Source organism: Polypterus senegalus, chromosome 14, assembly GCF_016835505.1.
Source record: "Polypterus senegalus isolate Bchr_013 chromosome 14, ASM1683550v1, whole genome shotgun sequence".
Classification (NCBI taxonomy): domain Eukaryota; kingdom Metazoa; phylum Chordata; class Cladistia; order Polypteriformes; family Polypteridae; genus Polypterus; species Polypterus senegalus.
This window is the reverse complement of record NC_053167.1, coordinates 140,169,610-140,195,841: the sequence shown is the minus strand read 5'-3', so window position 1 is coordinate 140,195,841 and position 26,232 is coordinate 140,169,610. Positions and strand designations below refer to the sequence as shown.

Sequence of the window (26,232 nt, the reverse complement as noted above, 5' to 3'; positions counted from 1 at the left end):
TATATATAGAGAGAGAGAGAGAGAGAGAGAGAGAGAGAGAGAGAGAGAGAGAGAGAGAGAGAGATATTTAGACATTGTTATTACTTCATTTTAATTTGTTTTTTTCTTTTTACATGTAACTTCCGTACCTCTTTGAGATTTCATAAAGTTCTTTGAACTACATCGTTTGTGTGAAAACATATAGAAATAAATGTTGTTATAAATGAGAAGAACGGTTTGCACCCCAGCCTGACCAACACAGCCCTAAGAACCAATCCTTATCCCAAAGTTACAGATCCAGCTTGCCGACTTCCCTTACCACTGTTGTTCTAACATGCCAGAGGCTGTTCACCTTAGAGATCTGCCACATTTATGGGTACGCCGTGAGATTGACACGCTCTCCCCCAGGTTTTTTCAGGGGTCGGCGAGAGCTCTTCAGATACCACCGGAAGCACATCGTTTTGCAAGGCGCTGACAACCTCAGTCGGGATTAACCCATTCTAGGGCAGCCCCTGGCCTTCAACGAGAAAAGAGAACTCCCCCCGGGGCTTTCTGCTTTCCGCCCTGCAGAGATAACCGGATTCAACAGAACGGACAAATGGCGTCAGACATCTCACATCCAGACCACAGCCTCTTTGAACTTCTCCCATCTGCCAGGCCAAATCGAACAGATTTAAGAACAGCTTCTGTCCGTACGCTTTCAGGCTTATAAATTGTTTCCCCTGACCCCCTATGGACCCCCCCATCTCCAATATCTTATGAATGATGCTTGACTCCATATTTATTTCAATATTTCTTGCACTGCCTCGCATTTTGTATGCATGTCTTTACATTCCTTGTCTTGTCTTGTAAGTGCATGTCTGTCATACTATAGGAATCGGATTCCTTTTATGCGAGCAGACTTGCCAATAAATGTGATTTTCATCCCGATTCTATATCGTAAAATTTCTCTTTTGCCTGGATGCTCCGTTTGGCGCTCTTATTTTTTTTTTTCTGTTCATTTTTCTCGTTGTTTCTCATTCGTGCACAACACCACACTGGGCAGGTAAGCCTCGTGTTAAATGATGATCTACAGATCTGCTGTGTTGCTGCCATTTTCCATCCTGCTCTTTATTTGTGATCTTTGTGGAATGAGAGCATTGCAAGAGATACATTTCACCAATCATTGAATTTGCCCGAGGTACAAGTGACAGAAGATGGACCTTTTCCATTTCCCTGAGGTGGGTGTCAATAAAATTATGAGGGGACGTTGGGTTCAGGTCCTTCTTATGGTTTCTGATTTCTTCTCTCTGAAAATCTTGAACTTTTCCATAGCTTGAGAAAAGCTCATTGGGACCCCCTGGTACCAGACTCGACAGAATGGACAAATGGAGTCAGGCGTCTCACATCCAGGCCAGAACCTCTTTGAACTTCTCCCATCAAATGAGCAGATATGAGAGCAGCTTCCTTCTGTAGGCCATCTAGCTTAGAAATGGTCAATTTGGCTGTCATGTTTAGTCCCCCCTTCCCGCCCCCTTTCCCATATCTTGCAATATTTTGGACATATAACTAAAGCTTGACTGAGTATTTCTTTTGGTATTTCTTGTACGGCCTTGCACTTTGCCTGCATGTCTTTCTCTTGTATTGTTCTGAGACGCGTGCTCATCAGTTGTGTGCACGTTTGTCACGTAACCCTTGGGGACTCAACAAAAACAAAAACAGAGTCAGATGCTTTGTAGGTGAGCAGACTTGGCCAATAAATCTGATGCTCATTCCGATTCTATATCGTAAACTTTCTCTTTGCCCGTATCCCCCGCTTGTCCCCCTTATTCATTTATTTCTGTTCATTTATCTCACCGTTTCCCATTCACGTCCAACACCACGCTGGGCAGAGGTAGCACTGGCAGCTAAGCCTCGTGTTAAATGATGACCACCAGATCTGCTGTGTTGCTGCCATTCCACAGCTTGCTCCTTTTGCGATGAGAGTATTGTAAGATGTACATTTCACCAATTTCTGAACATGGCTGAGAAACAAGTGACAGAAAACTGACCTTCTCAATTTCCATGAGGTAGGCGTCAATGTAATCACGAGGGCATGTCGGGTCCAAGTCCTTCTTATGGTTTCTGATTTCTTCTCTCAGAAAATCCTGAATTTTCCCATAGTTTGAGAAAAGCTCATTGTGACCCCCTGGTAAGTACCTCATGAGCCCAGGAAATGCATTGTAAGCCTAAAAGGAAAAAAAGAGGAGATGTTATTTCTTATGGGGTCGCTTTAAAAGACTTTAAACAAGCGAGATTACAGACGGACTTATTTTAATAAATGGGTGTTTCACTTTGCTACTTATACAATAAAAGTGAATGATAACTAAAAAGCTGAATGATGATCTACAAAGAGCAATGAGCGAAACAGACACGTCTCAATTCACATTCACTTTGGTCGGAACTGACACTAAAGTCTGTTCAAGTCAAGTAAGTCAAGTTGGGAGGCATGCACTGGTACAGAGCGTTGCCGCACCCACTACACGACAAAACAACTCGGGATCCCGGTTGGCAATCCCCCAGGCTGACAAGCGGTCCAGTCCCACCCTCCGGAAATGACCCTCCATCTGCCACAGCCAGGTGTTACATGAGTGACCCCTTGGCCTGGTCCAACCACTCGGGTCTCCAACAATGAGGATCTTACGAGCCGGATCACCCTCGGGGAAACGCTCCACATGGCCGTATCTGACGCTCCCTCGCAATGCAGGCAATGTGCCTCATTCGGGACTCCGTGAGCAACACAATGTCAAACCAATGGTACCAAAAGATTCACCGAAGAGACGCAGTGCCAAAGAAGTCCAGTCTTCATCTCAGATCACTGGATGGCGTCCATGTCTCACAAACATATAGCAAGATAGGAAGCACCAGGACACTAAAGACTTGGGCCTTCATCTCTTTTGCAGAGATATCGAGAGCGCCACACACCCCTTTCCAGTGACCTCATAACCCCCCCATGCTCTCCCAATCTGTCTACTGACTTCACAGGAAGAGTCACCAGAGTCATGAATGTCACGACCAAGGTAAGTAAACCTCTCAGTGACGAGGTCGACACTCTCTCTGCAAACAGACACACTGCTGATGGCCGTGCCCAAGAGGTCATTAAAGGCCTGGCTGTTGGTTTTTGTCAGGACACTCCCAAGCCCAGACACTCGAGAACCCCGATAAGAGCCTCCATTGACTCCGTGAAGATCACAGCATCGTCAGCAAAGTCAAGATTCATGAATTTTTCTTCACCAACAGATGCCCTACAGCCGCTGAACCCCACGACCCTGCCCAACACCCAGTCCATTCCAGCATTGAACAGAGTAGGGAGCAAGAACACTTGCAAGAAAATGCTAAACTCACTGAAGAATGTTTTGGGGTGTTTATAAGGCATACTAAACTGCCAACAGCATTTATTTAAAAACGTAATGATAAGCAGACGGATGTAGAATTAATGCGTCAAAACGCAACCAGACAGAAGCAGCCATAGGGGTGTGCGGGGCCGTTACATCAAACGCGGTTACCAGTTTGTGTGGACTGTATAAACTTGTGCGTGAATTTAATAAAGATAATGTTAAAACACGCCAGATTTTCTTATTATAGTATTCAGGTAAATTTCTGCAAGATAACACAAAGACTTTATCAAAATATAACCGGAGAATATAACTTCACAAATCTGCTCGAACGAGACACGCAGACCTCAAAAACGTGCTTGGGTGCGGGACTTGGGACGGTCGCCCCACTTGCCACCCCCAAATGCTGCTCTTGCATCCAGAGGGGAGTTAAATGCCTTTCAGCTGAAATGAATAGCACAAATGACACACATTTCGCAAAATTTCTTTTGTGAAGCAAAACAAAGAGTTTGGCTGGGAATACAATTTTGAGCTCGTCACTATCTATACTGCATCCATGAAATTCTTCAGACGTGTAATGTTCTCTTACCCAAGCCCACCAACTTCCTTCCAAATAAATGCCCCTGTTCATCAGATGTTGCAGCTCTCGGTATTGGCTGTTGCTGTACTCAAATCGGCGACCGAGCATGATCGAGCAGACGATGTTGGAGACAGCATTGTTAATTGTAAAATGAGGATTAAATGGCTGACCTGAGAAATGAAAGAGAATAAAGCATAACAATGGTCAGTATCTGCTTCTCATGAACACCCTCCTAAATGTCGCGACTCTACAGTAGGCATCAATGACGTGCAGTGAGGTTAATGGCTGGTGGCTCCTTCAGAGTGACATTTACAAATATATGAACCCCAAAGAGTCGCTTATTCACTAATCAACTGGCAGAGTGCACATTGACTACTGGTTATGTTTCATATCTCATCAGCATTCTTTACACACACAGACAGGTAAGGCGCATATTTGGCTAAGAAAGAACGTTACGTTTATAGCTGCGAGAGGAAGTGGAGAGAGCGCATTTGCTCCTCACCCTCCATGTGTTCTAAATTTGCCGTTGTAATTCAACGATTCACAATCATTCAATACAAATAAAAATATAGAGTTGTGTACAAAAAAAAACGGAATACCATGTTGACCTTAATTGAAATATTTAGTTGTTTTTTAAAAGCTTTTAATTCTGATGCTTCAATCAGTTTTAATATAGAGTGTTCACCAAAAGGATAACAAGAAAAGCAAAAAAATATTTTATTTAAGTTCAAAATTTTGTTTTTAAATATTGGATTGTTTTTTTTTTCTTAGTCTGATCCCATTTTTTTGTAAAATTGAAAACCATTTATGGTCGTACCTTTATTTGTAAATGAAGTCCATGCTCCTATCCTTCTCCACGAAAATCTCTGTCACTTTCTTGTAAAAGTCCACCTTATTTTGCTTTAGTTTTAAAAATCTTAATCTTCCATTTTGGCAATCAGTCGGAACACTTGACTTTCTGATATCGCTAACTTATTGGTACCTCTGTGTAGAAGAACAGCAGCAACGAGCACCTGTTGGGCTCACACGCGGCCCCTTCAGGGTCGGCACAGTACTGTCTGCCTCACCTTGTGCCTTTTCACTGCGGCTTTATATCCAATCAGCAAGACTAAATATGTCACACACATTCATTAAAGATATTAGCCAGACTGTGGAAAGTCAGGGTGTATAATAAACGTGTCTGCAAATATTATATTGGCGACATACGGAGAGACAGCAACAGGCATGTGCCAATTGCAGACATCAGCCCAGCGTGTGAGAGAGAGTGCAGTCCAAGGTGAGGTGAGGCTTGTGTGACTATAAAAATGATCTACATTTTTGGAATCATACAGAAAACAAATTTTTATTACAAACCACTGGACACATTATATTTTATGTTATCACTATTAGTATTTCTACTTTTCATGATGAGCCTCACCTGCCTCCCCTGAACGCACGTTCCTTGTAGGCATGCAGTAGCAGTTCAGTTTTAGGGTATCTTCATTAACGTTTCAGACTACTTTACATCAGGGATTCAGCCATGCAACTTGTTGTTAATAAAAAGCCATGGCTTTAAAAATTATGGTAACATTGCTTTCCATATAATAACAAATCTAAAAATCTGGAAGCTGTGTGCCTACTCCTCCATCTCAAAGTAGCTCAAAGGGCTTTGAGATTACTCACCTCTCTCCTCCTCAAAGGCTTCTACAAAGAACTTGGCCTCCTCCATGATGATGGACTCTAAGCTCTTCTTTCCAACTCCAAAGTTTCTCAGTGTGGTCAAAGCGAACCTCTTGTGCTCTTTCCAGGTGTACCCATTACTTAATGCCACGCCTACATGGGGGGCAAATGCATGTTAGAGCCAAGAGAAAGTGGAGTCTGTTTGGGTGACAGGGACACATAGGAGGAAGAGGAGGAAAACGTCAGACATTCAATCTGTGGACATCACGTCACTAAACGACACGTACTGAGTACAAGAGAAAACCGAAATCCTGTTTTGAAAGATTGTAAAGTGTTTTCAGAACTGGTGTGAAAACTAGAGGGCACTGTCGCTCCTCTAACCCAATGGACAGACACTGATGACAGGAGTTAAAAGCACCCAGAATTTATTCATTTGTTTTAAATTCTTCACAGTGCTCGCCAGTCACCACAATCACAGGTTAACAGGCAATAAAGCACCGCAAACCACACAAATGTCTGCTTTCTTATTCTTTTCTACTCTGCACCTCTCAACAAGCGTTGTCCAGCTCCTCCTGACTCTGGCTCCCCCACTGGGTGTAAGGCGGTCCTTTTTATACTGGCCCACCTGGAAGCACTTCCATACTTTCATTCATGTGGTTGCCAGTACTTCCGGGTTAGGCAAAAAGCTTGTTTCATATACTGTAAGGTTTCCACAGCTCCCCCTGGCAGTACCTGCGATACCCAACAGGGCAGAGATAAAGAACTCCAGGTGCCCTGTGACAATCTAGCATGCCATCTAGCATCATGGGTGGAGGCAGTGTCTTAAATTAGCTGCCTTCCCCCATCTTTCTACTCTGTGGACATCCTGGCCGTCCCTTACACTGGCTTACTCTAACAAGGGCTCTGTGACCGAGTGTCACCAAATGGTAATTTCGCAAAATGATGTACGTCCTTAGCACTTAGGTCTTGCAGACGCCATAAAGCACACAGGGGGGTGAGCTTCCTCCACTGTGAATGGTCTGTCACAATTTTCGTAGCATCATTCAACCCACATCAATGGCACCAAAGTCTTCTTGGCGGGTCACTCTTTAAGCTTTAATGGGTCGTCCCTGTTATCTCTTCTAGTTTTTGGCAACCATTACATCACAGGGTGGGGTAACTGATGGTTGGGTAAGTGAAAGACAAGGCCAGCCAAATACATCTGGGTGACTGGTCAGCGTTTCGGTGAGCCTCACTCAGCTGCCAGACCTCATCACTAGTGGCTCAATCATGGTAGGCGATACTGAGGGTTCTTCACAAACAAGGCATCGAAGCTTTTGGTTATCCTCCACCTTTGACCAGCATTGAACAGTTTGATCTTCATTATCATATCACAACACATTTTTTGGAAAACCCCGATGGTTTGACTTCTTCACCTGCAGACGTCTTCGTTGGAGCCTTCATTCAATGTAATGGTGCTACTGAGGTACATAAACTGGGTGGCCTCATTGAGCTCCCCATGTCCCACAATGATCCAGAGTTTGGTGGTACGGGTTCACCTGCACAACTTTGGTCTTCTTGTTGCTAATCTGGAATCCAATTTTCTGCATCACGAATTCCAACTTGGTGGTTATGTTTTTTAGTGTAGGTTGCGTTTAGGGCATGAACACGATGTAAACTGAAAAATTCTGATCGGTGAAGCTGGCATGGCCCGTCCACTGAAGCCCACTCTCTTTAGATCACTCGTCATCCACCACAGGGAAAAGTCCATTGCAAGAAAGAAGAAGAATGGCACCCCAAGGTGCACCACTGTCAGACACTGATGTTGATGGTAAATTCTTCCATGAACCCATCTTACCACTGGATGAAGGAGGGCAAATTGTGGTAGAGGCTCCAGAACACGTCAAAGTACAAGTAGGAATGACGTAGTGGCACGGGATTGACCACCTGAGTCACGATGGATGCTGTCGAATGTTTTTGTGAAATCAATGAACTTAATTAGCACCAGCCAACTGATAAAGGACAGATTACCCAAAAGTACCAGTACCCTAAGGGTCAGACTACCGTAGACCTGAAACTGTAAAGGGAAGACCATGAAAGGAAGAACATGGAAATGAACAGACAACTGAAAGGGCAGACTACTGAGGTGCAGAAATGGCAAATGACTGGTTGATAAATGGCAATAATTACAATAATGTGAGGCAAGAAGACCCCCAAAGAGCACATTGGTAAAGAAGTGACATTCCAAAGGTCACACTGCTACAAAACTGATATCCTGAAAGAAAAAACTATTGAAAAAACAGATTGTTAAAAGGGGAAAACTTCAAAATGTCAGAATCCAAAAGGATAAAATTACCAAGCAATGACGGCCCAGGAGGCAGATGACCACACAGCCGACAACGCAAAGGGCAGACTGTCTAGCGGGGGTGATATCGTAAAAGAGCTGACTATTAAAGAACTGACATCTTATATGAGACATCCACGAGACACGCGATATCTAAAATACCAAAATCCTAAAGGGGACACTAAAAATAAAGCTGATATGCCTAAATGACTACTAATGACTACGTCTCACATCATTGAAACCTTTGAGAGGCTGGTCCTGGACTATACGAGTTCTCTTGAGGTAGACCACCTGGACCCACTGCAGTTTGCCTAACAGACAAAGGTTGGAGTGGAGGATGCAATTATCTGTCTGCTCCACCAGGCTGGACAAAGCTGGCCACACTGTGAGGATTCGGTTTTTTGATTTCTCCAGTGCTTTCAACATCATCCACACATCGCCACTAAGGTGGTAAACTCAGAGATATGCAGGTGATTGTAGTGTCCTGATAATGAACTACCTGTCAGGTAGACCAGCATCTGTGAGACTCAATGACTGTGTGAACAACACAGGAGCACCACAAGGAACAGGCCTGTCTCCTTCTATCTTCACTGTGCACAACTCAGACTCTAAATATAACAGGAGGTCACGTCACCTGCAGAAGTTCTCAGGTGATTCTCCACTTATGTAGGGTATTGATAAGGGGGGATGAGACAGAGGAGAGGAGTCAGGGGGAGAACTTGGAGGATTGACTGTGAAAACCAAAGGAACTGCTTATTGAGTTTCACTACACCAAGCAACCTTTACAGCAGAATTTTGAACCACATACTATAAGTACTTGGGTGTCCACATCAATGACAGGTTGGACTGCTCTTGTAATACAGAGGACCTACAGTGGTGTGAAAAACTATTTGCCCCCTTCCTGATTTCTTATTCTTTTGCATGTTTGTCACACAAAATGTTTCTGATCATCAAACACATTTAACCATTAGTCAAATATAACACAAGTAAACACAAAATGCAGCTTTTAAATGATGGTTTTGATTATTTAGTGAGAAAAAAAAATCCAAACCTACATGGCCCTGTGTGAAAAAGTAATTGCCCCCTGAACCTAATAACTGGTTGGGCCACCCTTAGCAGCAATAACTGCAATCAAGCGTTTGCGATAACTTGCAATGAGTCTTTTACAGCGCTCTGGAGGAATTTTGGCCCACTCATCTTTGCAGAATTGTTGTAATTCAGCTTTACTTGAGGGTTTTCTAGCATGAACCGCCTTTTTAAGGTCATGCCATAGCATCTCAATTGGATTCAGGTCAGGACTTTGACTAGGCCACTCCAAAGTCTTCATTTTGTTTTTCTTCAGCCATTCAGAGGTGGATTTGCTGGTGTGTTTTGGGTCATTGTCCTGTTGCAGCACCCAAGATCGCTTCAGCTTGAGTTGACGAACAGATGGCCGGACATTCTCCTTCAGGATTTTTTGGTAGACAGTAGAATTCATGGTTCCATCTATCACAGCAAGCCTTCCAGGTCCTTAAGCAGCAAAACAACCCCAGACCATCACACTACCACCACCATATTTTACTGTTGGTATGATGTTCTTTTTCTGAAATGCTGTGTTCCTTTTACGCCAGATGTAACGGGACATTTGCCTTCCAAAAAGTTCAACTTTTGTCTCATCAGTTCACAAGGTATTTTCCCAAAAGTCTTGGCAATCATTGAGATGTTTCTTAGCAAAATTGAGACGAGCCCTAATGTTCTTTTGCTTAACAGTGGTTTGTGTCTTGGAAATCTGCCATGCAGGCCGTTTTTGCCCACTCTTTCTTATGGTGGAGTCGTGAACACTGACCTTAATTGAGGCAAGTGAGGCCTGCAGTTCTTTAGACGTTGTCCTGGGGTCTTTGTGACCTCTCGGATGAGTCGTCTCTCGCTCTTGGGGTAATTTTGGTCTGCCGGCCACTCCTGGAAAGGTTCACCACTGTTCCATGTTTTTGCCATTTGTGGATAATGGCTCTCACTGTGGTTCGCTGGAGTCCCAAAGCTTTAGAAATGGCTTTATAACCTTTACCAGACTGATAGATCTCAATTACTTCTGTTCTCATTTGTTCCTAAATTTCTTTGGATCTTGGCATGATGTCGAGCTTTTGAGGTGCTTTTGGTCTACTTCTCTGTGTCAGGCAGCTCCTATTAAAGTGATCTCTTGATTGAAACAGGTGTGGCAGTAATCAGGCCTGGGGGTGACTACGGAAATTGAACTCAGGTGTGATACACCACAGTTAGGTGATTTTTGAACTAGGGGGCAATTACTTTTTCACACAGGGCCATGTAGGTTTGGATTTTTTTTCTCCCAAAATAATAAAAACCATAATTTAAAAACAGCATTTTGTGTTTACTTGTGTTACATTTGACTAATGGTTAAATGTGTTTGATGATCAGAAACATTTTGTGTGACAAACATGCAAAAGAATAAGAAATCAGGAAGGGGGCAAATAGTTTTTCACACCACTGTATATACAGTAAGAAGGGGGCAAAGTAGGTACTTTTTCCTTATGAGACTGTGTTCCTTTAATGTGGGAAGTGACATCCTTCACATCTTCTACAACCAGTGTGGTGTGTTGAGCTGGACTATATACTTCAGGAGAGGACCACCAAATCAACAAGCTAATTAACAGGACAGGCTCAGTTATGGGACACACTCTGGACCCCCTGGAGGTCGTAGTGGAGGAAAACAAAACCGAGTGCCATTATGAACCATGCTGCAGATCCTCTTTCTGACACACAAATGCTGAGGATTTTCAGCCAACAAATTTTTCAGCAGAAGTGTGCCAGGAAAAACAATGGGGTCTCCTCTATCTATCTATCTATCTATCTATCTATCTATCTATCTATCTATCTATCATATAGTGCCTTTCATATCTATCTATCTATCTATCTATTTATCATATAGTGCCTTTCATATCTATCTATCTATCTGTTATATAGCACTTTTCACTTCTATCTTTTCAAACCTACTGAGTAAATTGTTCAAGATGTTGACTCCAGTGGTGGGCTTTACTGTTTGTATTAGGTTTATGCTTCATAGTCCATTATACAAGCAAACTTACAAGGTGTTCTCCACTGGCAAGCTTGGAAATATCTATCAGCATCTAGAGTTCTACTTACACATTACTAATAAAATTTAAAAAGTAATCAAGTGACATAGGTGTATATATACTGGATATAAATAGATATTTATATATATAGATGATTACCAGTTTGTTTGTAGTAGATCCTGTCATAAATAGCAGGTTGTGGCCGGCCAGTCAAGGCATATCCTTGCGTCAGCAGAGCCTCTTTGGCCAACTTGTACCCGTTGACAATCACACATTTACTTCCTCCAAGTCGCAGACTGTAGATATCTCCATACTTTTCTGTAAGCTGAATAGAAATCAAAGGTAAACTCTTCGCTTACACACTATTCTGTTGCTTTCTGTATTTACTGTGTATTTCTATATATATAGGAGTACAATTCCCAGCCAGTCTGCCCTGAGGATGTCCCACCAGTGCGATGCTGCCGCCATGTGTGTGGTGGAATGGAGGGATGGGATGAATATGACTTTGGACAGCAGTCACCCCCTGTCCTTCCATTGTGGCATCCCATTCTAGCCAGAAACCCACCTCCATTCTGGCCAGGACACCTGAACATCCAACATGGCACTCACAATATATATTAACATGTCATGAATAAGCACTAGCTGATTGTCACCTGTTGCGGGTGACATATGCCAGGGTTTCAACATGTCAGCCAACTGCAAGTCTCAGACTGAGGGTAGTCATTGCACATACCTTGATTTCCCATTCCCATTGGTCAATTTTAAGATAGAACAAAACATGCAGTCATGATGAGTTTGTTAACAACTTATTATTATCTGTAGAATCCTCAGGTTAGCCACGTCAATAGTCTTGGTTGTGTAGTTTCCGGTCTGGGTAAAGGAGTCGGCCATTACAACTGACGATGGTATTTCGATTGGCAGAATGTTGGCGCGCAACTCTTTACGGCTCACCCAGTCTCTCTCAGCGAGTTCCTGCACTGCTATCATTCTATATGGATGGAAATGAAGGTCCTCATGTAGAATCCTCCTCAAAGATGTGTTGGAAATGCCAAAGGCAGAAGTGCACTGAACATCTAGGAGACTACAAAATGGATGCCCTTACAGCTTGAATGTTTTCAGGCATTCGTGCAGTCCAAGGACAGCCTGGAAATTTTCTGTTCAATGTTATACCCGTCTGTCTAAATTTAGCCACCCACTGAAGAATTGTTTTCCGATTTGGGACGTCACCATTAGGAGGAATGCTGAGGTGCATTCGGAAGGCGGGTTGCATAGTGATGATGGATTCGTTGTTTTTGAAGAACGCTTCAACCGCGAAAGTTCAGTGCGCACCAGACCAAGGCATGCGGCCGACTGAAAACTACAAGGGATCACATCACTACCACACACAATGACTTTGAGTAATGTGGTACTTAATTTTGGCTCACCCTGGTATATTCTGAAGGATCCCCAAACCTTAATATACTTGGAAAGACTGTTAAACACTTATAATAAAAGATTTTTCTCCAAGTGCCACCAATTTTGTCGGGGTGTGGAAGTCAATTTATGATACTTTCACCCCTTGCATCTGTTATGGTGTGAAATGTTGCACACAAGTTGATAAATATTTTGTATGTCTTTATTTGTAACTTAGACAAATCAATGCAATATTAGTATTTCATTTGTGAGAAGCATTCATGTTTACCCACTAGGACTAAGTCAGGACAGTGAATTTTAGGAAAGGATTGGGGGAACTGCCTCAAACAAGTTTGGCCAATATTTCTCTTCTTGAGTCTCTCAGTCAACCCCCACAGGAAAGCCAGACTGCCTAACTGCCAAGCTTTACCTTAACACATGGTTTGCAGGGCAGGTGTGAAGGTATTCCGTCCCCCCATTGGTCTGAAGTATGGCTGTTTGGAACTGTCTTGTATCAGAAGCCTTTAAGTACTGTGATGCCCTATTGGCTCTAGGGGTTGGACAGAACATCTAAAAATTTGCTTGATTTGCCTTGCCCTCTATCTCTTACCAAACTGATGAAAGACCATCTCACACACCATGAACTGAAAAGGACAACACAACACAATGAAGAGCACAACTCGGCAGCCATATTGAGACTGGCATGCGGCCTGCTCTGAAGAAAGCTGACTACAAATGAGGCCTTAACGAGAGACATGTTAAGTAACTAACAAGTCTGTGTGCCGCCTGAAACTACACATCAGCATTTATCAGGCTGTATGGTTGGTAATATTCAAATGTACTTTGCATATTGTTAGTATTTATGAATATTATCAATAATAAATTGTTTAAAGTGTAACTTAACTCCTGCTTGTCTTTTACTACTCCTAATTGTCTGAGATTATAAATGTAGAAGGAAAGGTGGGGAGAAGTTATCTTCTCATATAATATGCTACCCTGGCTGTTCGATTGTTTGTCCAGGATTTTAAATCATCTGTAGCTCGCAAACCGTTTCACCTATTGACTTGAAATTTGGTACACATATACTATGTGACCTCTACTATCCGCTTTCTGGGTGATGATATTTATTACTCTTTTAATTTTTATTTTATTGTAGAATCAACTCTCGGCAGCGCGGAGCAGGGCTGCTGTGCAGCGCATGCGTATGGGCGCCGTTCTCATTCCCTACCACCTTCGCGGTCACTTCCTCTACCTCTTCATGTCTTTAATCATTCTTGAGGCAGATTATGGCGCTTAAGTGAAAAATTAAGAAAAACGTACTAAGTAATTGCAACACAAAAACTAACTTAATCAGTTTTAACGTGAAAAGATGCCGACGAAAGAAGAGAAGCAGTGGGCCGCTAGGGTGGAGAAAGGAAGAGCTGCTCAAGAAACAACAAGCGCATTAACCTCTGAGCAAACGAATGCTGAAAGTACAGAGAAAAAGGATGAAAACTACAAGTCAAGTGTATTCACTGCACGATATCGTGCAGTTTTCCGTTACTGGTATACTATAATATGTGGGGTACAGCCCGGACACAGACAGGTAGACATGATGTTGATCACCACACACACGTTTATTTACAATTATTATATACAATAAGTGCACAACCCAGTGCCTCAGCACCAATCACCCCTTAAGTCCTGGCCTCACAGTCAATGCCTTTCACTTCTCTGGTCCACCTCCACTCCTCTCCTCCGAGCTCTGTCCTCTTCCACCCAACTCCTGCCATCAAATGGAGGGAGGCGGCCCCTTTTATGCAAGCCCGGATGGGCTCCAGGCGCTTCCCGACACTCCTCTGCGGACATTCCCCTGTGTGGCGGAAGTGCCGGCAGTGCACCTGGAAGCACTCTGGGTGTCCCCAGTCTTCTTCACCCCAGCACTTCCGGGTGTGGCGGAAGTGCTGAAGTCCAGGACTCCAAAGGCATAGGGGCGACCCCTGGCGGTGACCATAGGCCCCTACAGGGTGGAGCTTCAAAGCTCTGTACCCGTGGCCCCCAAAGGTACCAGGGTGGTCGCCCCCACATAGTCTGGGGGAGGTTCAAGCCCTCCTCCAGTCCTCCTGGGCGTCCCCGGCTGGGTTGCCTCCCCAGCCGTCTCTGACAAATACCTTATAAACAGTGGTAAGTCTGTGAGATTTGAGGCATTTTGACAAAGGCTACGTATTATTAATGGAAAAGGGGAAAGGAGAGTAAAATATTACTCTACCAAGATAAAACAGCATCTTTTTCATTCTTTCAAATTAGAGCAAAGTAATTCATGTTAAGATTACATGAAAAATGCAATCAACCAGCTTATGTGGTAATAAAAGAAACTGCCACACACTTAACCAAACTTTTGTGTTCTGTACATTTGTTAAGTCAAACCTGTCTGCAATTTTCAGTCATGTAGTGAAAAAAGGTGAAGTTGGATTTTTCTGTCTCACTCCACGCTGTCCGCGGCCGCAGAGAGCTTAAACAACTCGGCACATCCACATAAAAACGACAAGGGGAGAGCGAGCTTTCTTGAAGGCTTTAACCGGATGTACCTCGTTGTAAACTGAAATATATACAAAAGAAACAACCAAAAACAATAAAGAATGATTTACAAAGCAATACATAGCAGAGAGTATACAGTGGTGTGAAAAACTATTTGCCCCCTTCCTGATTTCTTATTCTTTTGCATGTTTGCCACACAAAATGTTTCTGATCATCAAACACATTTAACCATTAGTCAAATATAACACAAGTAAACACAAAATGCAGTTTTTAAATGATGGTTTTTATTATTTGGGGAGAAAAACAATCCAAACCTACATGGCCCTGTGTGAAAAAGTAATTGCCCCCTGAACCTAATAACTGGTTGGGCCACCCTTAGCAGCAATAACTGCAATCAAGTGTTTGCGATAACTTGCAATGAGTCTTTTACTGCGCTCTGGAGGAATTTTGGCCCACTCATCTTTGCAGAATTGTTGTAATTCAGCTTTATTTGAGGGTTTTCTAGCATGAAGCGCCTTTTTAAGGTCATGCCATAGCATCTCAATTGGATTCAGGTCAGGACTTTGACTAGGCCACTCCAAAGTCTTCATTTTGTTTTTCTTCAGCCATTCAGAGGTGGATTTGCTGGTGTGTTTTGGGTCATTGTCCTGTTGCAGCACTCAAGATCACTTCAGCTTGAGTTGACGAACAGATGGCCGGACATTCTCCTTCAGGATTTTTTGGTAGACAGTAGAATTCATGGTTCCATCTATCACAGCAAGCCTTCCAGGTCCTGAAGCAGCAAAACAACCCCAGACCATCACACTACCACCACCATATTTTACTGTTGGTATGATGTTCTTTTTCTGAAATGCTGTGTTCCTTTTACGCCAGATGTAACGGGACATTTGCCTTCAAAAAAGTTCAACTTTTGTCTCATCAGTCCACAAGGTATTTTCCCAAAAGTCTTGGCAATCATTGAGATGTTTCTTAGCAAAATTGAGACGAGCCCTAATGTTCTTTTTGCTTAACAGTGGTTTGCGTCTTGGAAATCTGCCATGCAGGCCGTTTTGCCCAGTCTCTTTCTTATGGTGGAGTCGTGAACACTGACCTTAATTGAGTCAAGTGAGGCCTGCAGTTCTTTAGATGGTGTCCTGGGGTCTTTTGTGACCTCTCGGATGAGTCGTCTCTGCGCTCTTGGGGTAATTTTGGTCGGCCGGCCACTCCTGGGAAGGTTCACCACTGTTCCATGTTTTTGCCATTTGTGGATAATGGCTCTCACTGTGGTTCGCTGGAGTCCCAAAGCTTTAGAAATGGCTTTATAACCTTTACCAGACTGATAGATCTCAATTACTTCTGTTCTCATTTGTTCCTGAATTTCTTTGGATCTTGGCATGATGTCTAGCTTTTGAGGTGCTTTTGGTCTACTTCTCTGTGTCAGGCAGCTCCTATTGAAGTGATTTCTTGATTGAAACAGGTGTGGCAGTAATCAGGAAATTGAACTCAGGTGTGATACACCACAGTTAGGTTATTTTTGAACAAGGGGGCAATTACTTTTTCACACAGGGCCATGTAGGTTTGGATTTTTTTTCTCCCTAAATAATAAAAACCATCATTTAAAAACTGCATTTTGTGTTTACTTGTGTTATATTTGACTAATGGTTAAATGTGTTTGATGATCAGAAACATTTTGTGTGACAAACACGCAAAAGAATAAGAAATCAGGAAGGGGGCAAATAGTTTTTCACACCACTGTACATTAAACAATGAAGCTCTAAAAGACACTTACAAGGCGAGTGATTTCCACAGTTGGATCGAGACAAAGAGAAGCACTAGACAGAGGTTCAAATTGATGCAGACCACAACTAACCAGACCCAGGGGTTTATATACCTTAAAGGTACGCTTTGGACGTGACTGAAACAAGAGATTAAGAGGTGCCTACATGCGACACATGGGGTGTATTGTATTCAAATGTTTATTATGAGACCTACATGCTTTACGTGAGTTTCATAGACATTTATGGCACCACTGTGAGTGTGGGTCATGACTGACAGGTGTGTTAATAAATGACAAGATGAAGAGGGAGCACAGCTCAACAAGTTAACAAGATGTGGGGCAGAACATGGATTACGATTTAAGAAAAATACGCATCCTCACCAAAAATAAAAGTATGCAATTTAAGTTTAATGAACGGAACTCGATTAGTTTAACTCTACACAAAGAAATTCACTTCAATTCCCTAACGTTCTCCTGATAGAAAGTTTTATTTTTTATGGCAGGTCGTGCGGTGTGGTGGTTAAGACTTTTTACACTTCAAACAGACAGAAGAGCGCATCGCAGTCAAGTGAACAGCATTGGGGCTTAAGCCAGGCAAAAAGACGATACACAGGACATGAGGACTTTCTCCATCAGACCCACCGAGAGCTAGCTAATAAGTAAACACCCTGAAAATATTTACACTGCCTGCTATCAGATTCAGCATTTTGCCCATGGCCAAGAGAAGACATAGTCCAGCGAAAATGATTTTGATTAGTGTTTGAAGGGCACTAAAATATACTCAACAGCGACCAAACCACGCATTATGTTTAAATCCCCCAGACGAAATGGACAGACCCTGCAGGTAATATTAGGCTGTCAATATTTTTTAAACAGTCGTGGCCAAAAGTTTTGAGAGTGATACAAATATTAATTTTCACAAAGCTTGCTGCTTCAGTGTTTTTAAATCTCTGTCAGATGTTTCTCTGGTATACTGAAATAGAATTATAAGCAGGCTTTTATTGACAATGATATGACATTTTTGCAAAGACTCAATATTTTTTCACTTTGTTCAAACTGTTCTTTATTCAGCCTCCAGTTAATCCAAAATGCTGCTGCAAGAATTATTACAAGAACAAGAAAATACGAACACATAACTCCAGTTCTTAAATCCTTACACTGGCTCCCGGTTAAGTTTAGGGCAGATTTCAAAATCCTCCTTTTAACATATAAAGCATTAAATGGCGGAGGTCCGGTTTACTGGTCTGAACTTATCATGACTTACAAACCAGAGCGCACATTAAGATCTCAAGATGCCGGTCTGCTTCTGATTCCAAGGATTAATAAAATAACAGTGGGGGTTGAGCTTTTAGTTACAGGACCCCCTAAACTGTGGAGTGGTCTGCCTGCTACTATAAGAGATGCCCCTTCGATCACAGCTTTCAAATCCCGGCTGAAGACTCACCACTTCAGTTTAGGACACCCTGACTAGAGCTGCTGATTAACTGTGCAGACTGCATCTCTGTTGTTAGTCATTAGCACTAAAACATCAGTAACAAGATAGTTCTAATTTGTTAGTGACCCTCACCTATTCTGTTTCACTTCTCGGTTCTCAAATGTGGCACTTGGTGCCATTGCCCACCTGCCTGGACCTGGGTATCCATTAGAACAGGCCATTCAGCCCAACAAAGCTTGCCAGTCCTATCCACTTATTTCTTCTTAAAAAACATCAAGTTGAATTTTGAAAGTCCCTGAAGTCTTTCTGTCCTCAACACTACTTGGTCTCTTATTACAAGTGTCTATCGTTCTTTGTGTAAAGAAAAACTTCCTAATGTTTGTGTTAACTTTACCCTTAATAAGTTTCCAACGGTGTTCCCGTGTTCTTGATGAGCTCATTTTAAAATACAAGTCTCGATCCACTGTACTAATTCCTTCATAATTTTAAACACTTCAATCATGTCACCTCTTAATCTTCTTTTGCTTAAACTGTAAAGGCTCAGCTCTTTTAATCTTTCCTCATAATTCAACCCCTGTAGACCTGGAATCAGCCTAGTCGCTCTTCTCTGGACCTTTTCTAGTGCTGCTCTGTCCTTTTTGTAGCCTGGAGACCAAAACTGCACACAGTACTCAAGATGAGGCCTCACCAGTGCATTATAAAGGTTGAGCATAACCTCCTTGGACTTGTACTCCACAGATCGTGCTATATAACCTAACATTCTGTTAGCCTTCTTGATGGTAAGTTGATAGCTTAGAGTCCACTATGACTCCTAAATCCTTCTCATAAGGTGTACTCTCGATTTTCCGACCGCCCATTGTGTATTCAAACCTAATATTTTTACTTCCTATGTGTAATACTTTACATTTACTGACATTAAATTTCATCTGCCACAAATCTGCCCAAGCCTGTATGCTATCCAAGTCCTTCTGTAATGATATAACGGATTCCAAATTATCTGCTAATCCACCTATCTTGGTATCATCTGCAAACTTAACCAGCTTGTTACTTATATTCCTATCTAAATCATTTATATATATTAAAAATAGCAGCGGCCCTAGCACTGACCCCTGTGGAACACCACTCTTAACATCGCCAGTTCTGATGAGGTTCCTCGCACCATCACCCTCTGCTTCCTGTGTCTGAGCCAATTCTGCACCCATCTAAAAACATCACCCTGAACTCCCACTTCTTTTAACTTGATGCCCAACCTCTCATGTGGCACCTTATCAAATGCTTTCTGAAAGTCCAGATAAATAATATCATAAGCTCCACTTTGATCGTATCCTTTTGTTGCCTCCTCATAGAATTCCAACATGTTAGTAAAACACGACCTCCCTCTTCTGAACCCATGCTGACTGTTCAGAATAACTCCTGTCCTTGTCATGTGTTGCTCAATCTTATCCTTAATAATTCCTTCCATTAATTTTCCTGTGATGCTTGTTAAGCTTACTGGCCTATAGTTGCTTGGATCTGCCCTGTCACCCTTTTTATATAATGGGATGATATTTGCCATTTTCCAGTCCTTTGGAATCTCTCCAGTGCACAGTGACTTCCTAAAAATATGTGTCAAGGGTTTATATATGTACTCACTAGCCTCCTTAAGAACACGAGGATAAATATTATCTGGGCCTGGTGATTTGTTTGATTTCATCTTATTTAATCTGAGCAGCACTTCTCCCTCTACAATTTCCAAATCCCTCAGTACCTCCTTAGTAGTTGTTTACCTCTGGCAGGTTATCCACTTGCTCACTTGTAAACACCTCAGAAAAATGTAAGTTTAGGGCATCTGCTATTTCATTGTCTGTATCTTTTAATTCCCTTTACTATTCCTGATGAACTTGACCTCCTCCTTAACTGTTCTTTTACTACTAAAATACTGAAAGAATCTCTTGGGGTCTTCTTTCGCCTTATCTGCTATATTCCTCTCCAACTGTCTTTTAGCCTCTCTGATATCCTTCTTAATGGTTGCCCTCATGTTCTCATACGCCACGGTTCTCTTTGCAGTCATTAGTCTTATATGCCTTATACAGCAGTTTTTCCTTTGCAACTTCTTTTTAAATCTTTATTAATCCATCGTGGAGTTTTTTAGTTTCCTATTACTTCCAAATTTAGGTATGTATCTGTCCTGCATTACATGTTTTTAAACCTGTTCCACTGCTCCTCGACTGTCTCCACATTTAAAAGCTTATCCCAGTCTATCCTACTTAGACTTTGTGCATCTGCTCAAAATTAGCCCTACTAAAGTTCAACTTAACAATTTTAGTCTTTGCATCTGTACTCTTACAAAATACTGAGAATTGTATTACATTATGGTCACTTGACCCTAGTGGTTCAATCACCTCTACACCCTCAATTCTATCCTGATTATTACAGAATACTAAATCCAGACAGGCTTCACCCCTTGTTGGTGCTTTAACATGCTGTGTTAAAAACAGTCGCTGATTACTTCTAAAACTCCTGCTCTTGTGCTCCTCCATCTGTAAGGTTATCCCAGTTAATATTTGGATAATTAAAGTCCCCATGACTATAATATCCCCTGTAAACTTGCCTTTTGATATTACTAAAAGATGTGTGTTGAAATTACTGTCTGAATTGGGTGGTCTATAACACACTCCTAAAATGAGACCTTTTCCCTAATATTTTCCAGGCGAAGCCACATGTCCTCACTAAGATGGGGCTCATCATCCAACTGAAGATGACTTACATTTAATTCCTGTTTGGCATAAACAGCAACCCCACCTCCTTTTCTGTTCTGTCTATCCTTCCTGAAAAATGTGTATCCCTCTATGTTACACTCATCCCCATCTTTGTTATTTAGCCAGGTTTCCGTTATTGCTATAATATCATAATTGTGCTCTGCTACATACAACTCCAACTCACTTACCTTATTTTTGATACTTCTAGCATTAAGGCAAGCTATTTTTAATGTGTTAATCCTTCTATCTTTACGTGTTTGCTTAAAATTTACATTACTATGCATTTTTATTTCTACACCATTGTTTGTTCTTCCATGTATAGATCTAAATCTGGCCTGTCCTAAACTCCCTGCCCCATTCCCCAGTTTAAACAATCCTCGACTAGCCTACACATACGCCTCCCCAATACATTGGTGCCCCTCCGGTTCAGATGTAACCCGTCACGGGAACAGGTCCCATCTGTTCCAAAAGGAGTCCCAATGCCCCATAAACCTATACCCTTCTACCCTGCACCAAGATTTGAGCCAGCGTTAAGCCTTCTAATCTCCTCAATCTTACCTGGACTGGCGTGGCACAGGCAGAACTTCGGAGAAGACTACCTTGTCAGTTCTGCTCCTCAGCTTGGTACCTAACTCTTTGAATTTGGATCGCAGAACTGACAGACTACCCTTATGTATGTCATTTGTTCCAACGTGGACAATGACAACTGGATCCACCCCGCTCTGGCCAAGAGCCTATCCACCCTTCCAGGAGGTCTCCCACCTGTGCTCCCGGAAGGCAACACACCGTGCGAGACTCTCTCTCTCTGGAGCACACCTGCGCTTCAATCCCCCTAATGATTGAGTCCCCAACTATCACTACCTCTCTCTTTTTGGGAACTGGTTTTGAGGTGGCCCGTTGGGGCTCCTCAACCCTGCCTACCACCTCAGAATTATCAGAGTCACCGTCCAGCTCCGCCAGGACATGATAACGGTTAGACACTTCTAATTCTGGGGTTGATGCCGGACAGTGTGCACCCTTTACCTTACGCCTTGTGACCGTGACCCACCTATTCCTACCTGTCTGGTCTGGAATCTCCTCCCGCACCACCTTAGGGGTGCACACTATCTCTAAAGGACACCTGGGCCAAGTCCGCCAATTCTCTATTACAACGCAGGTCAGCCAACTCCTCCTCCAGTTCAGCGACCCTGAGCTCGAGGTGCTGGATCAGCCGGCACCTCTTGCAGATGTAGCCCTCATAGACAACTGGCTCTTCCAAACCATCATCTAAAAAGTCCAACATCCAACAGGACTTGCATTGCACTGGCCTCATTATTAAAATTTGACTTGGGATTACTAAACTGCCTTAACTATATATTTTTTTTTCTTAAAATTAAATTTCTTCTTCTTTCAGCTGCTCCTTAACTTAAATGGTAACACTAAGATCTGCTACAGATATTTTACACCTTTTCCCCTTAAGCTCCTGTACTGTTCTCCCTCTCAGCTGCCTGCTATTTGCCTTTCTATGAGGTTAACTTTACTTTTCTCTGTCTCTTCTCCTAACTTTGCACTCCTTCACTCGCACTGTTTGTATTCCCCCGTATTAATGAACCAATACGCTGTCGCCCACATAACTGTTCTAACTCTGGACCGCTAAGGACTGTTTAATCTAAAACAAACAAATCAATAAAACTTTAGGGCGGCATGGTGGCGCAGTGGGTAGCGCTGCTGCCTCTCAGTTAGGAGACCTGGGTTCGCTTCCCGGGTCCTCCCTGCGTGGAGTTTGCATGTTCTCCCCGTGTCTGCGTGGGTTTCCTCCCACAGTCCAAAGACATGCCGGTTAGGTGGATTGGCGATTCTAAATTGGCCCTGGTGTGTGCTTGGTTTGTGTGTGTCCTGTGGTGGGTTGGCACCTTGCCCAGGATTGGTTCCTGCCTTGTGCCCCGTGTTGGCTGGGATTGGCTCCAGCAGACCCCCGTGACCCTGTGTTTGGATTCAGTGGGTTGGAAGACGGATGGATAAAACTTTACTACCTTATTTGCTCCGACTGCTCCTTGTGCCTGATCGGCGTCTTAACGCAGGCCGCTTACCTGCCCACTGCTGAGCCTTCAACTTTTACTGCTTTGAAGTCCGCCGCGGTCTTTTTTTCTCTTCCTTTAAACTAAGGACTCGCAGTTACGACGACGCAGTTATTTACTTACAAATGCCGATATCAGTTACTGCTGCTTTCTACCCTGCCTCCTCAATACTAATTCAAATACAGATAACAAGAACAGGTACAAGGGCAAAAAACTTATGCAAGCGCACCTCCAAACACCCAGCTACTTTTACTTTTGTGCGGGCGAAAAAAAAAGCAAAAAAAACCTTCTAAAGGGAAAAAAAACTTTAAAAATTCCCACACGGTTCCTTAGCGGCAACCAAAATCCAAGTTCCATCCATCCATCCATTTTCTAACCCGCTGAATCCGAACACAGGGTCACGGGGGTCTGCTGGAGCCAATCCCAGCCAACACAGGGCACAAGGCAGGAACCAATCCTGGGCAGGGTGCCAACCCACCACAGGACACACACAAACACACCCACACACCACTAGGGCCAATTTAGAATCGCCAATCCACCCAACCTGCATGTCTCTGGATTGTGGGAGGAAACCGGAGCGCCCGGAGGAAACCCACACAGACACGGGGAGAACATGCAAACTCCAAGCACGGAGGACCCGGGAAGCGAACCCAGGTCTCCTAACTGCGAGTCAGCAGCGCTACCACTGCGCCACCGTGCCGCCCAAAAACCAAGTTTTTAATGTATATATATTTTTTAGATCTGGTGGTTGCATCCAGTCCAAAGATCCATCCATCCATCCATTATCCAACCCGCTATATCCTAACTACAGGATCACGGGGGTCTGCTGGAGCCAATCCCAGCCGACACAGGGTGCAAGGCAGGAAACAACAACAACATTTATTTCTATAGCACATTTTCATACAAACAGTAGCTCAAAGTGCTTTACATAATAAAGAATAGAAGAATAAAAGACACAGAAAGAAAATAAAATAAGTCAACATTAATTAACATAGAATAGGAGTAAGGTCCGATGGCCAGGGTGGACAGAAAAAAAAAAAACTCCAGACGGCTGGAGAAAACATTAAAATCTGCTGGGATTCCAGACCAAGAGACCACCCAGTCCCCTCTGGACATTCTACCTAACATAAATGAAACAGTCCTCTTTGGATTTAGGGTTCTCACGGAAGGACTTGTTGATGATGATGGTCACATAGACTTCTGGCTTTTAGTTCATCAATGCTGGAGCATCAGGATGCTTTGAGTAGGTGGTGGTGGCGCAGGCCGCCACCACAAAGAAACCGGAAAAAGAAACAGAAGAGAGAGTAGGGGTCAAACAAACAAACAAACAAACAAACCCCAGGCAGGGTGCCAGCCCACCGCAGCCAATCCAAAGAGTGTTTCGAAAATAAGTTTAATTTAAATGATTACAGCGCATTCTCAGTGAAGCACTATGACTTCTAAAACGCTTCAAGCGCTCACACCGGGCCTGACCAGGCCCCGTGCAGCAAAAAGATGACTTTTCCCTTGAAAACATTACGAAAACTCGACTTATTGCTTCTTGGACCCGACAGCAGCGGCAAGCAGCAATAGATCACCACACTGAATACATTAAATGTCTGATATTCCTACTCTCTACAAATTTAGAATCTTTAGATTTATACTTGATATCACTTTTATAATGAAATGCATCAAAGTATGTATGTTACGTTTTACAGATAAATCGTTAATTTCGTTTAAATACTGTTAATAATTACACACACGGGGGTGACACGGTGGCGCCGCTGTCTCGCAGGGAGTCACGTCGCTGGTATTCTCTGCCTGGCGTTTGCACAGTCCAAAGACGTGTAAGTTAAGACAGTGCCCCCGGGGTGTGTGTGTGTGCCCTACAGTGGGCTGGTGTCCTGCTTGGGGTTTGTTCCTGCCTTGCACCCTGTGCTGGCTGGGATTGGCTCCTGTGACCCAGTGTTAGGATATAGCGGGTTGGTTAATGACTGACTGACATTTGTAATGTAAGCTTTAATTGTGTTTACACTAAAGTTTTTTTTTATAATCCCATATTTTTTTTTCTGCTTTTTGCTATCTTGTGTACAGGAGGTGTTGCATGTGAAAGGAGGAAATTGTAGACAAAAAATGTGTGGAAAAAAATTACAATGTTGCATAAAAGACTTTCATAAAGCTTGTTGTGGTCATAATGTTTGCTTATATGAGTGCTGGTCAATTAATGAATGCCAAAAACAATATTTAATAGTAACATAAAATGTAAAAGCATATAGCGGCTGAAGGGCGGGCTTCTGTCGGCAAGTGCTCTCCTGCCACCCGAGAACCGACTAGCCGGCCGCCACTAATGGGCCGCCAGGGGGCCACTCAAAATCCGATGTGCAAAATTCCAGCGGACATGGACCACTGATTTGGCCGCTAGCAGCCCACTTAGTGGCCCGCTGGTCCTTCGCTATGAGGGTAAATAAAAGTTGTTTCCGGAACCTTCACAAAGATGGCTCATTAGAGATCCAAATTCAGTTTCTCTGTAGCATCGTCCCGAATATCCACTTTTGGTCCTAACTGTCTGCCGTCTTTATTTTTTTGGAGTTCGGAGTTCAGACTCACCTTTGACATGTTGACATGCGGCTCATCTGAAGTCATACTGAACAAGTCGCCCACAAACGGCACCCAAAAAGGACTCGGTGGGAAGTTTTTGCCATCCCTGTGCTTCAGATAATCGGACACAAGCAACAGCACCACGATGAAGATGATGGCGCTCCGGGTGTCCAACTGTTCCCACAGCCACAAGATCGACATTGCGGACTGAAATGCGCACCGCTCGGCTGTCTGACTGCGTTTAACTAGAAGAGGACGGACTTTGTGCTGCAGACCTAGAATGTGACGTCATGTTAATCTGGGGCCCAGTAGTAGGTGGGGTGGAGAAAACCGTGGGGCTCCTGAAAAGGCGTAACATGATTTCAGTCCGGGCTCTGTCTGCTCGGGCAAATCCTGACCGCTAATTAGATTACAAGTAACCGAACTGCGCGGCGTCCCGTCCAGGGCTTCACACGCGCGCTCTACATTCAGGCAAGATCATGAAGCAGCGCGTATGTCAGAGAGCAGCAAATAAGTGAAGTCGACTTATCCGTTACAAGGCCATTAAGCCAGTGTCGCGAGTGCCGCGGGCACAAAGCCACAGTTTGTTTATTCGCCGCAGCGCGGAGCTCCAGACACATGCGTCTCTCCAGTCTAATCGGCCAATGATTAATACCGAAGACGGATCGTAAAACAAGGAGGAGGAGGAGGTTGCGAGCATGCGCACCCACCACACGACGAGCCTCCTCAATTGGGACCCGAACGCACCTCAGCAGCACACTGAACATTGTGAGGTTTTTTTTTTTAACAATGACAGGA

General features: G+C 43.3%; 1 protein-coding gene across 1 annotated transcript in view; it reads right to left on the bottom strand.

Annotated features, from left to right (window-relative positions):
- The window catches only part of LOC120514588 (cytochrome P450 2J2-like), a 49,784-nt gene extending 23,836 nt beyond the window's left edge, over window positions 1–25,948 (bottom strand). The window contains exons 1-5 of the mRNA XM_039735057.1: window positions 25,444–25,948; window positions 11,122–11,287; window positions 5,575–5,724; window positions 3,922–4,082; window positions 2,010–2,186 (exon numbers count right to left, since the gene is read on the bottom strand). Of these exons, the coding sequence (XP_039590991.1) occupies window positions 2,010–2,186; window positions 3,922–4,082; window positions 5,575–5,724; window positions 11,122–11,287; window positions 25,444–25,635 (846 nt within the window). The 5' untranslated portion in view covers window positions 25,636–25,948. The remainder of the gene's footprint in view (window positions 1–2,009; window positions 2,187–3,921; window positions 4,083–5,574; window positions 5,725–11,121; window positions 11,288–25,443) is intronic.
- Between the last annotated feature and the right edge of the window lie 284 nt (window positions 25,949–26,232).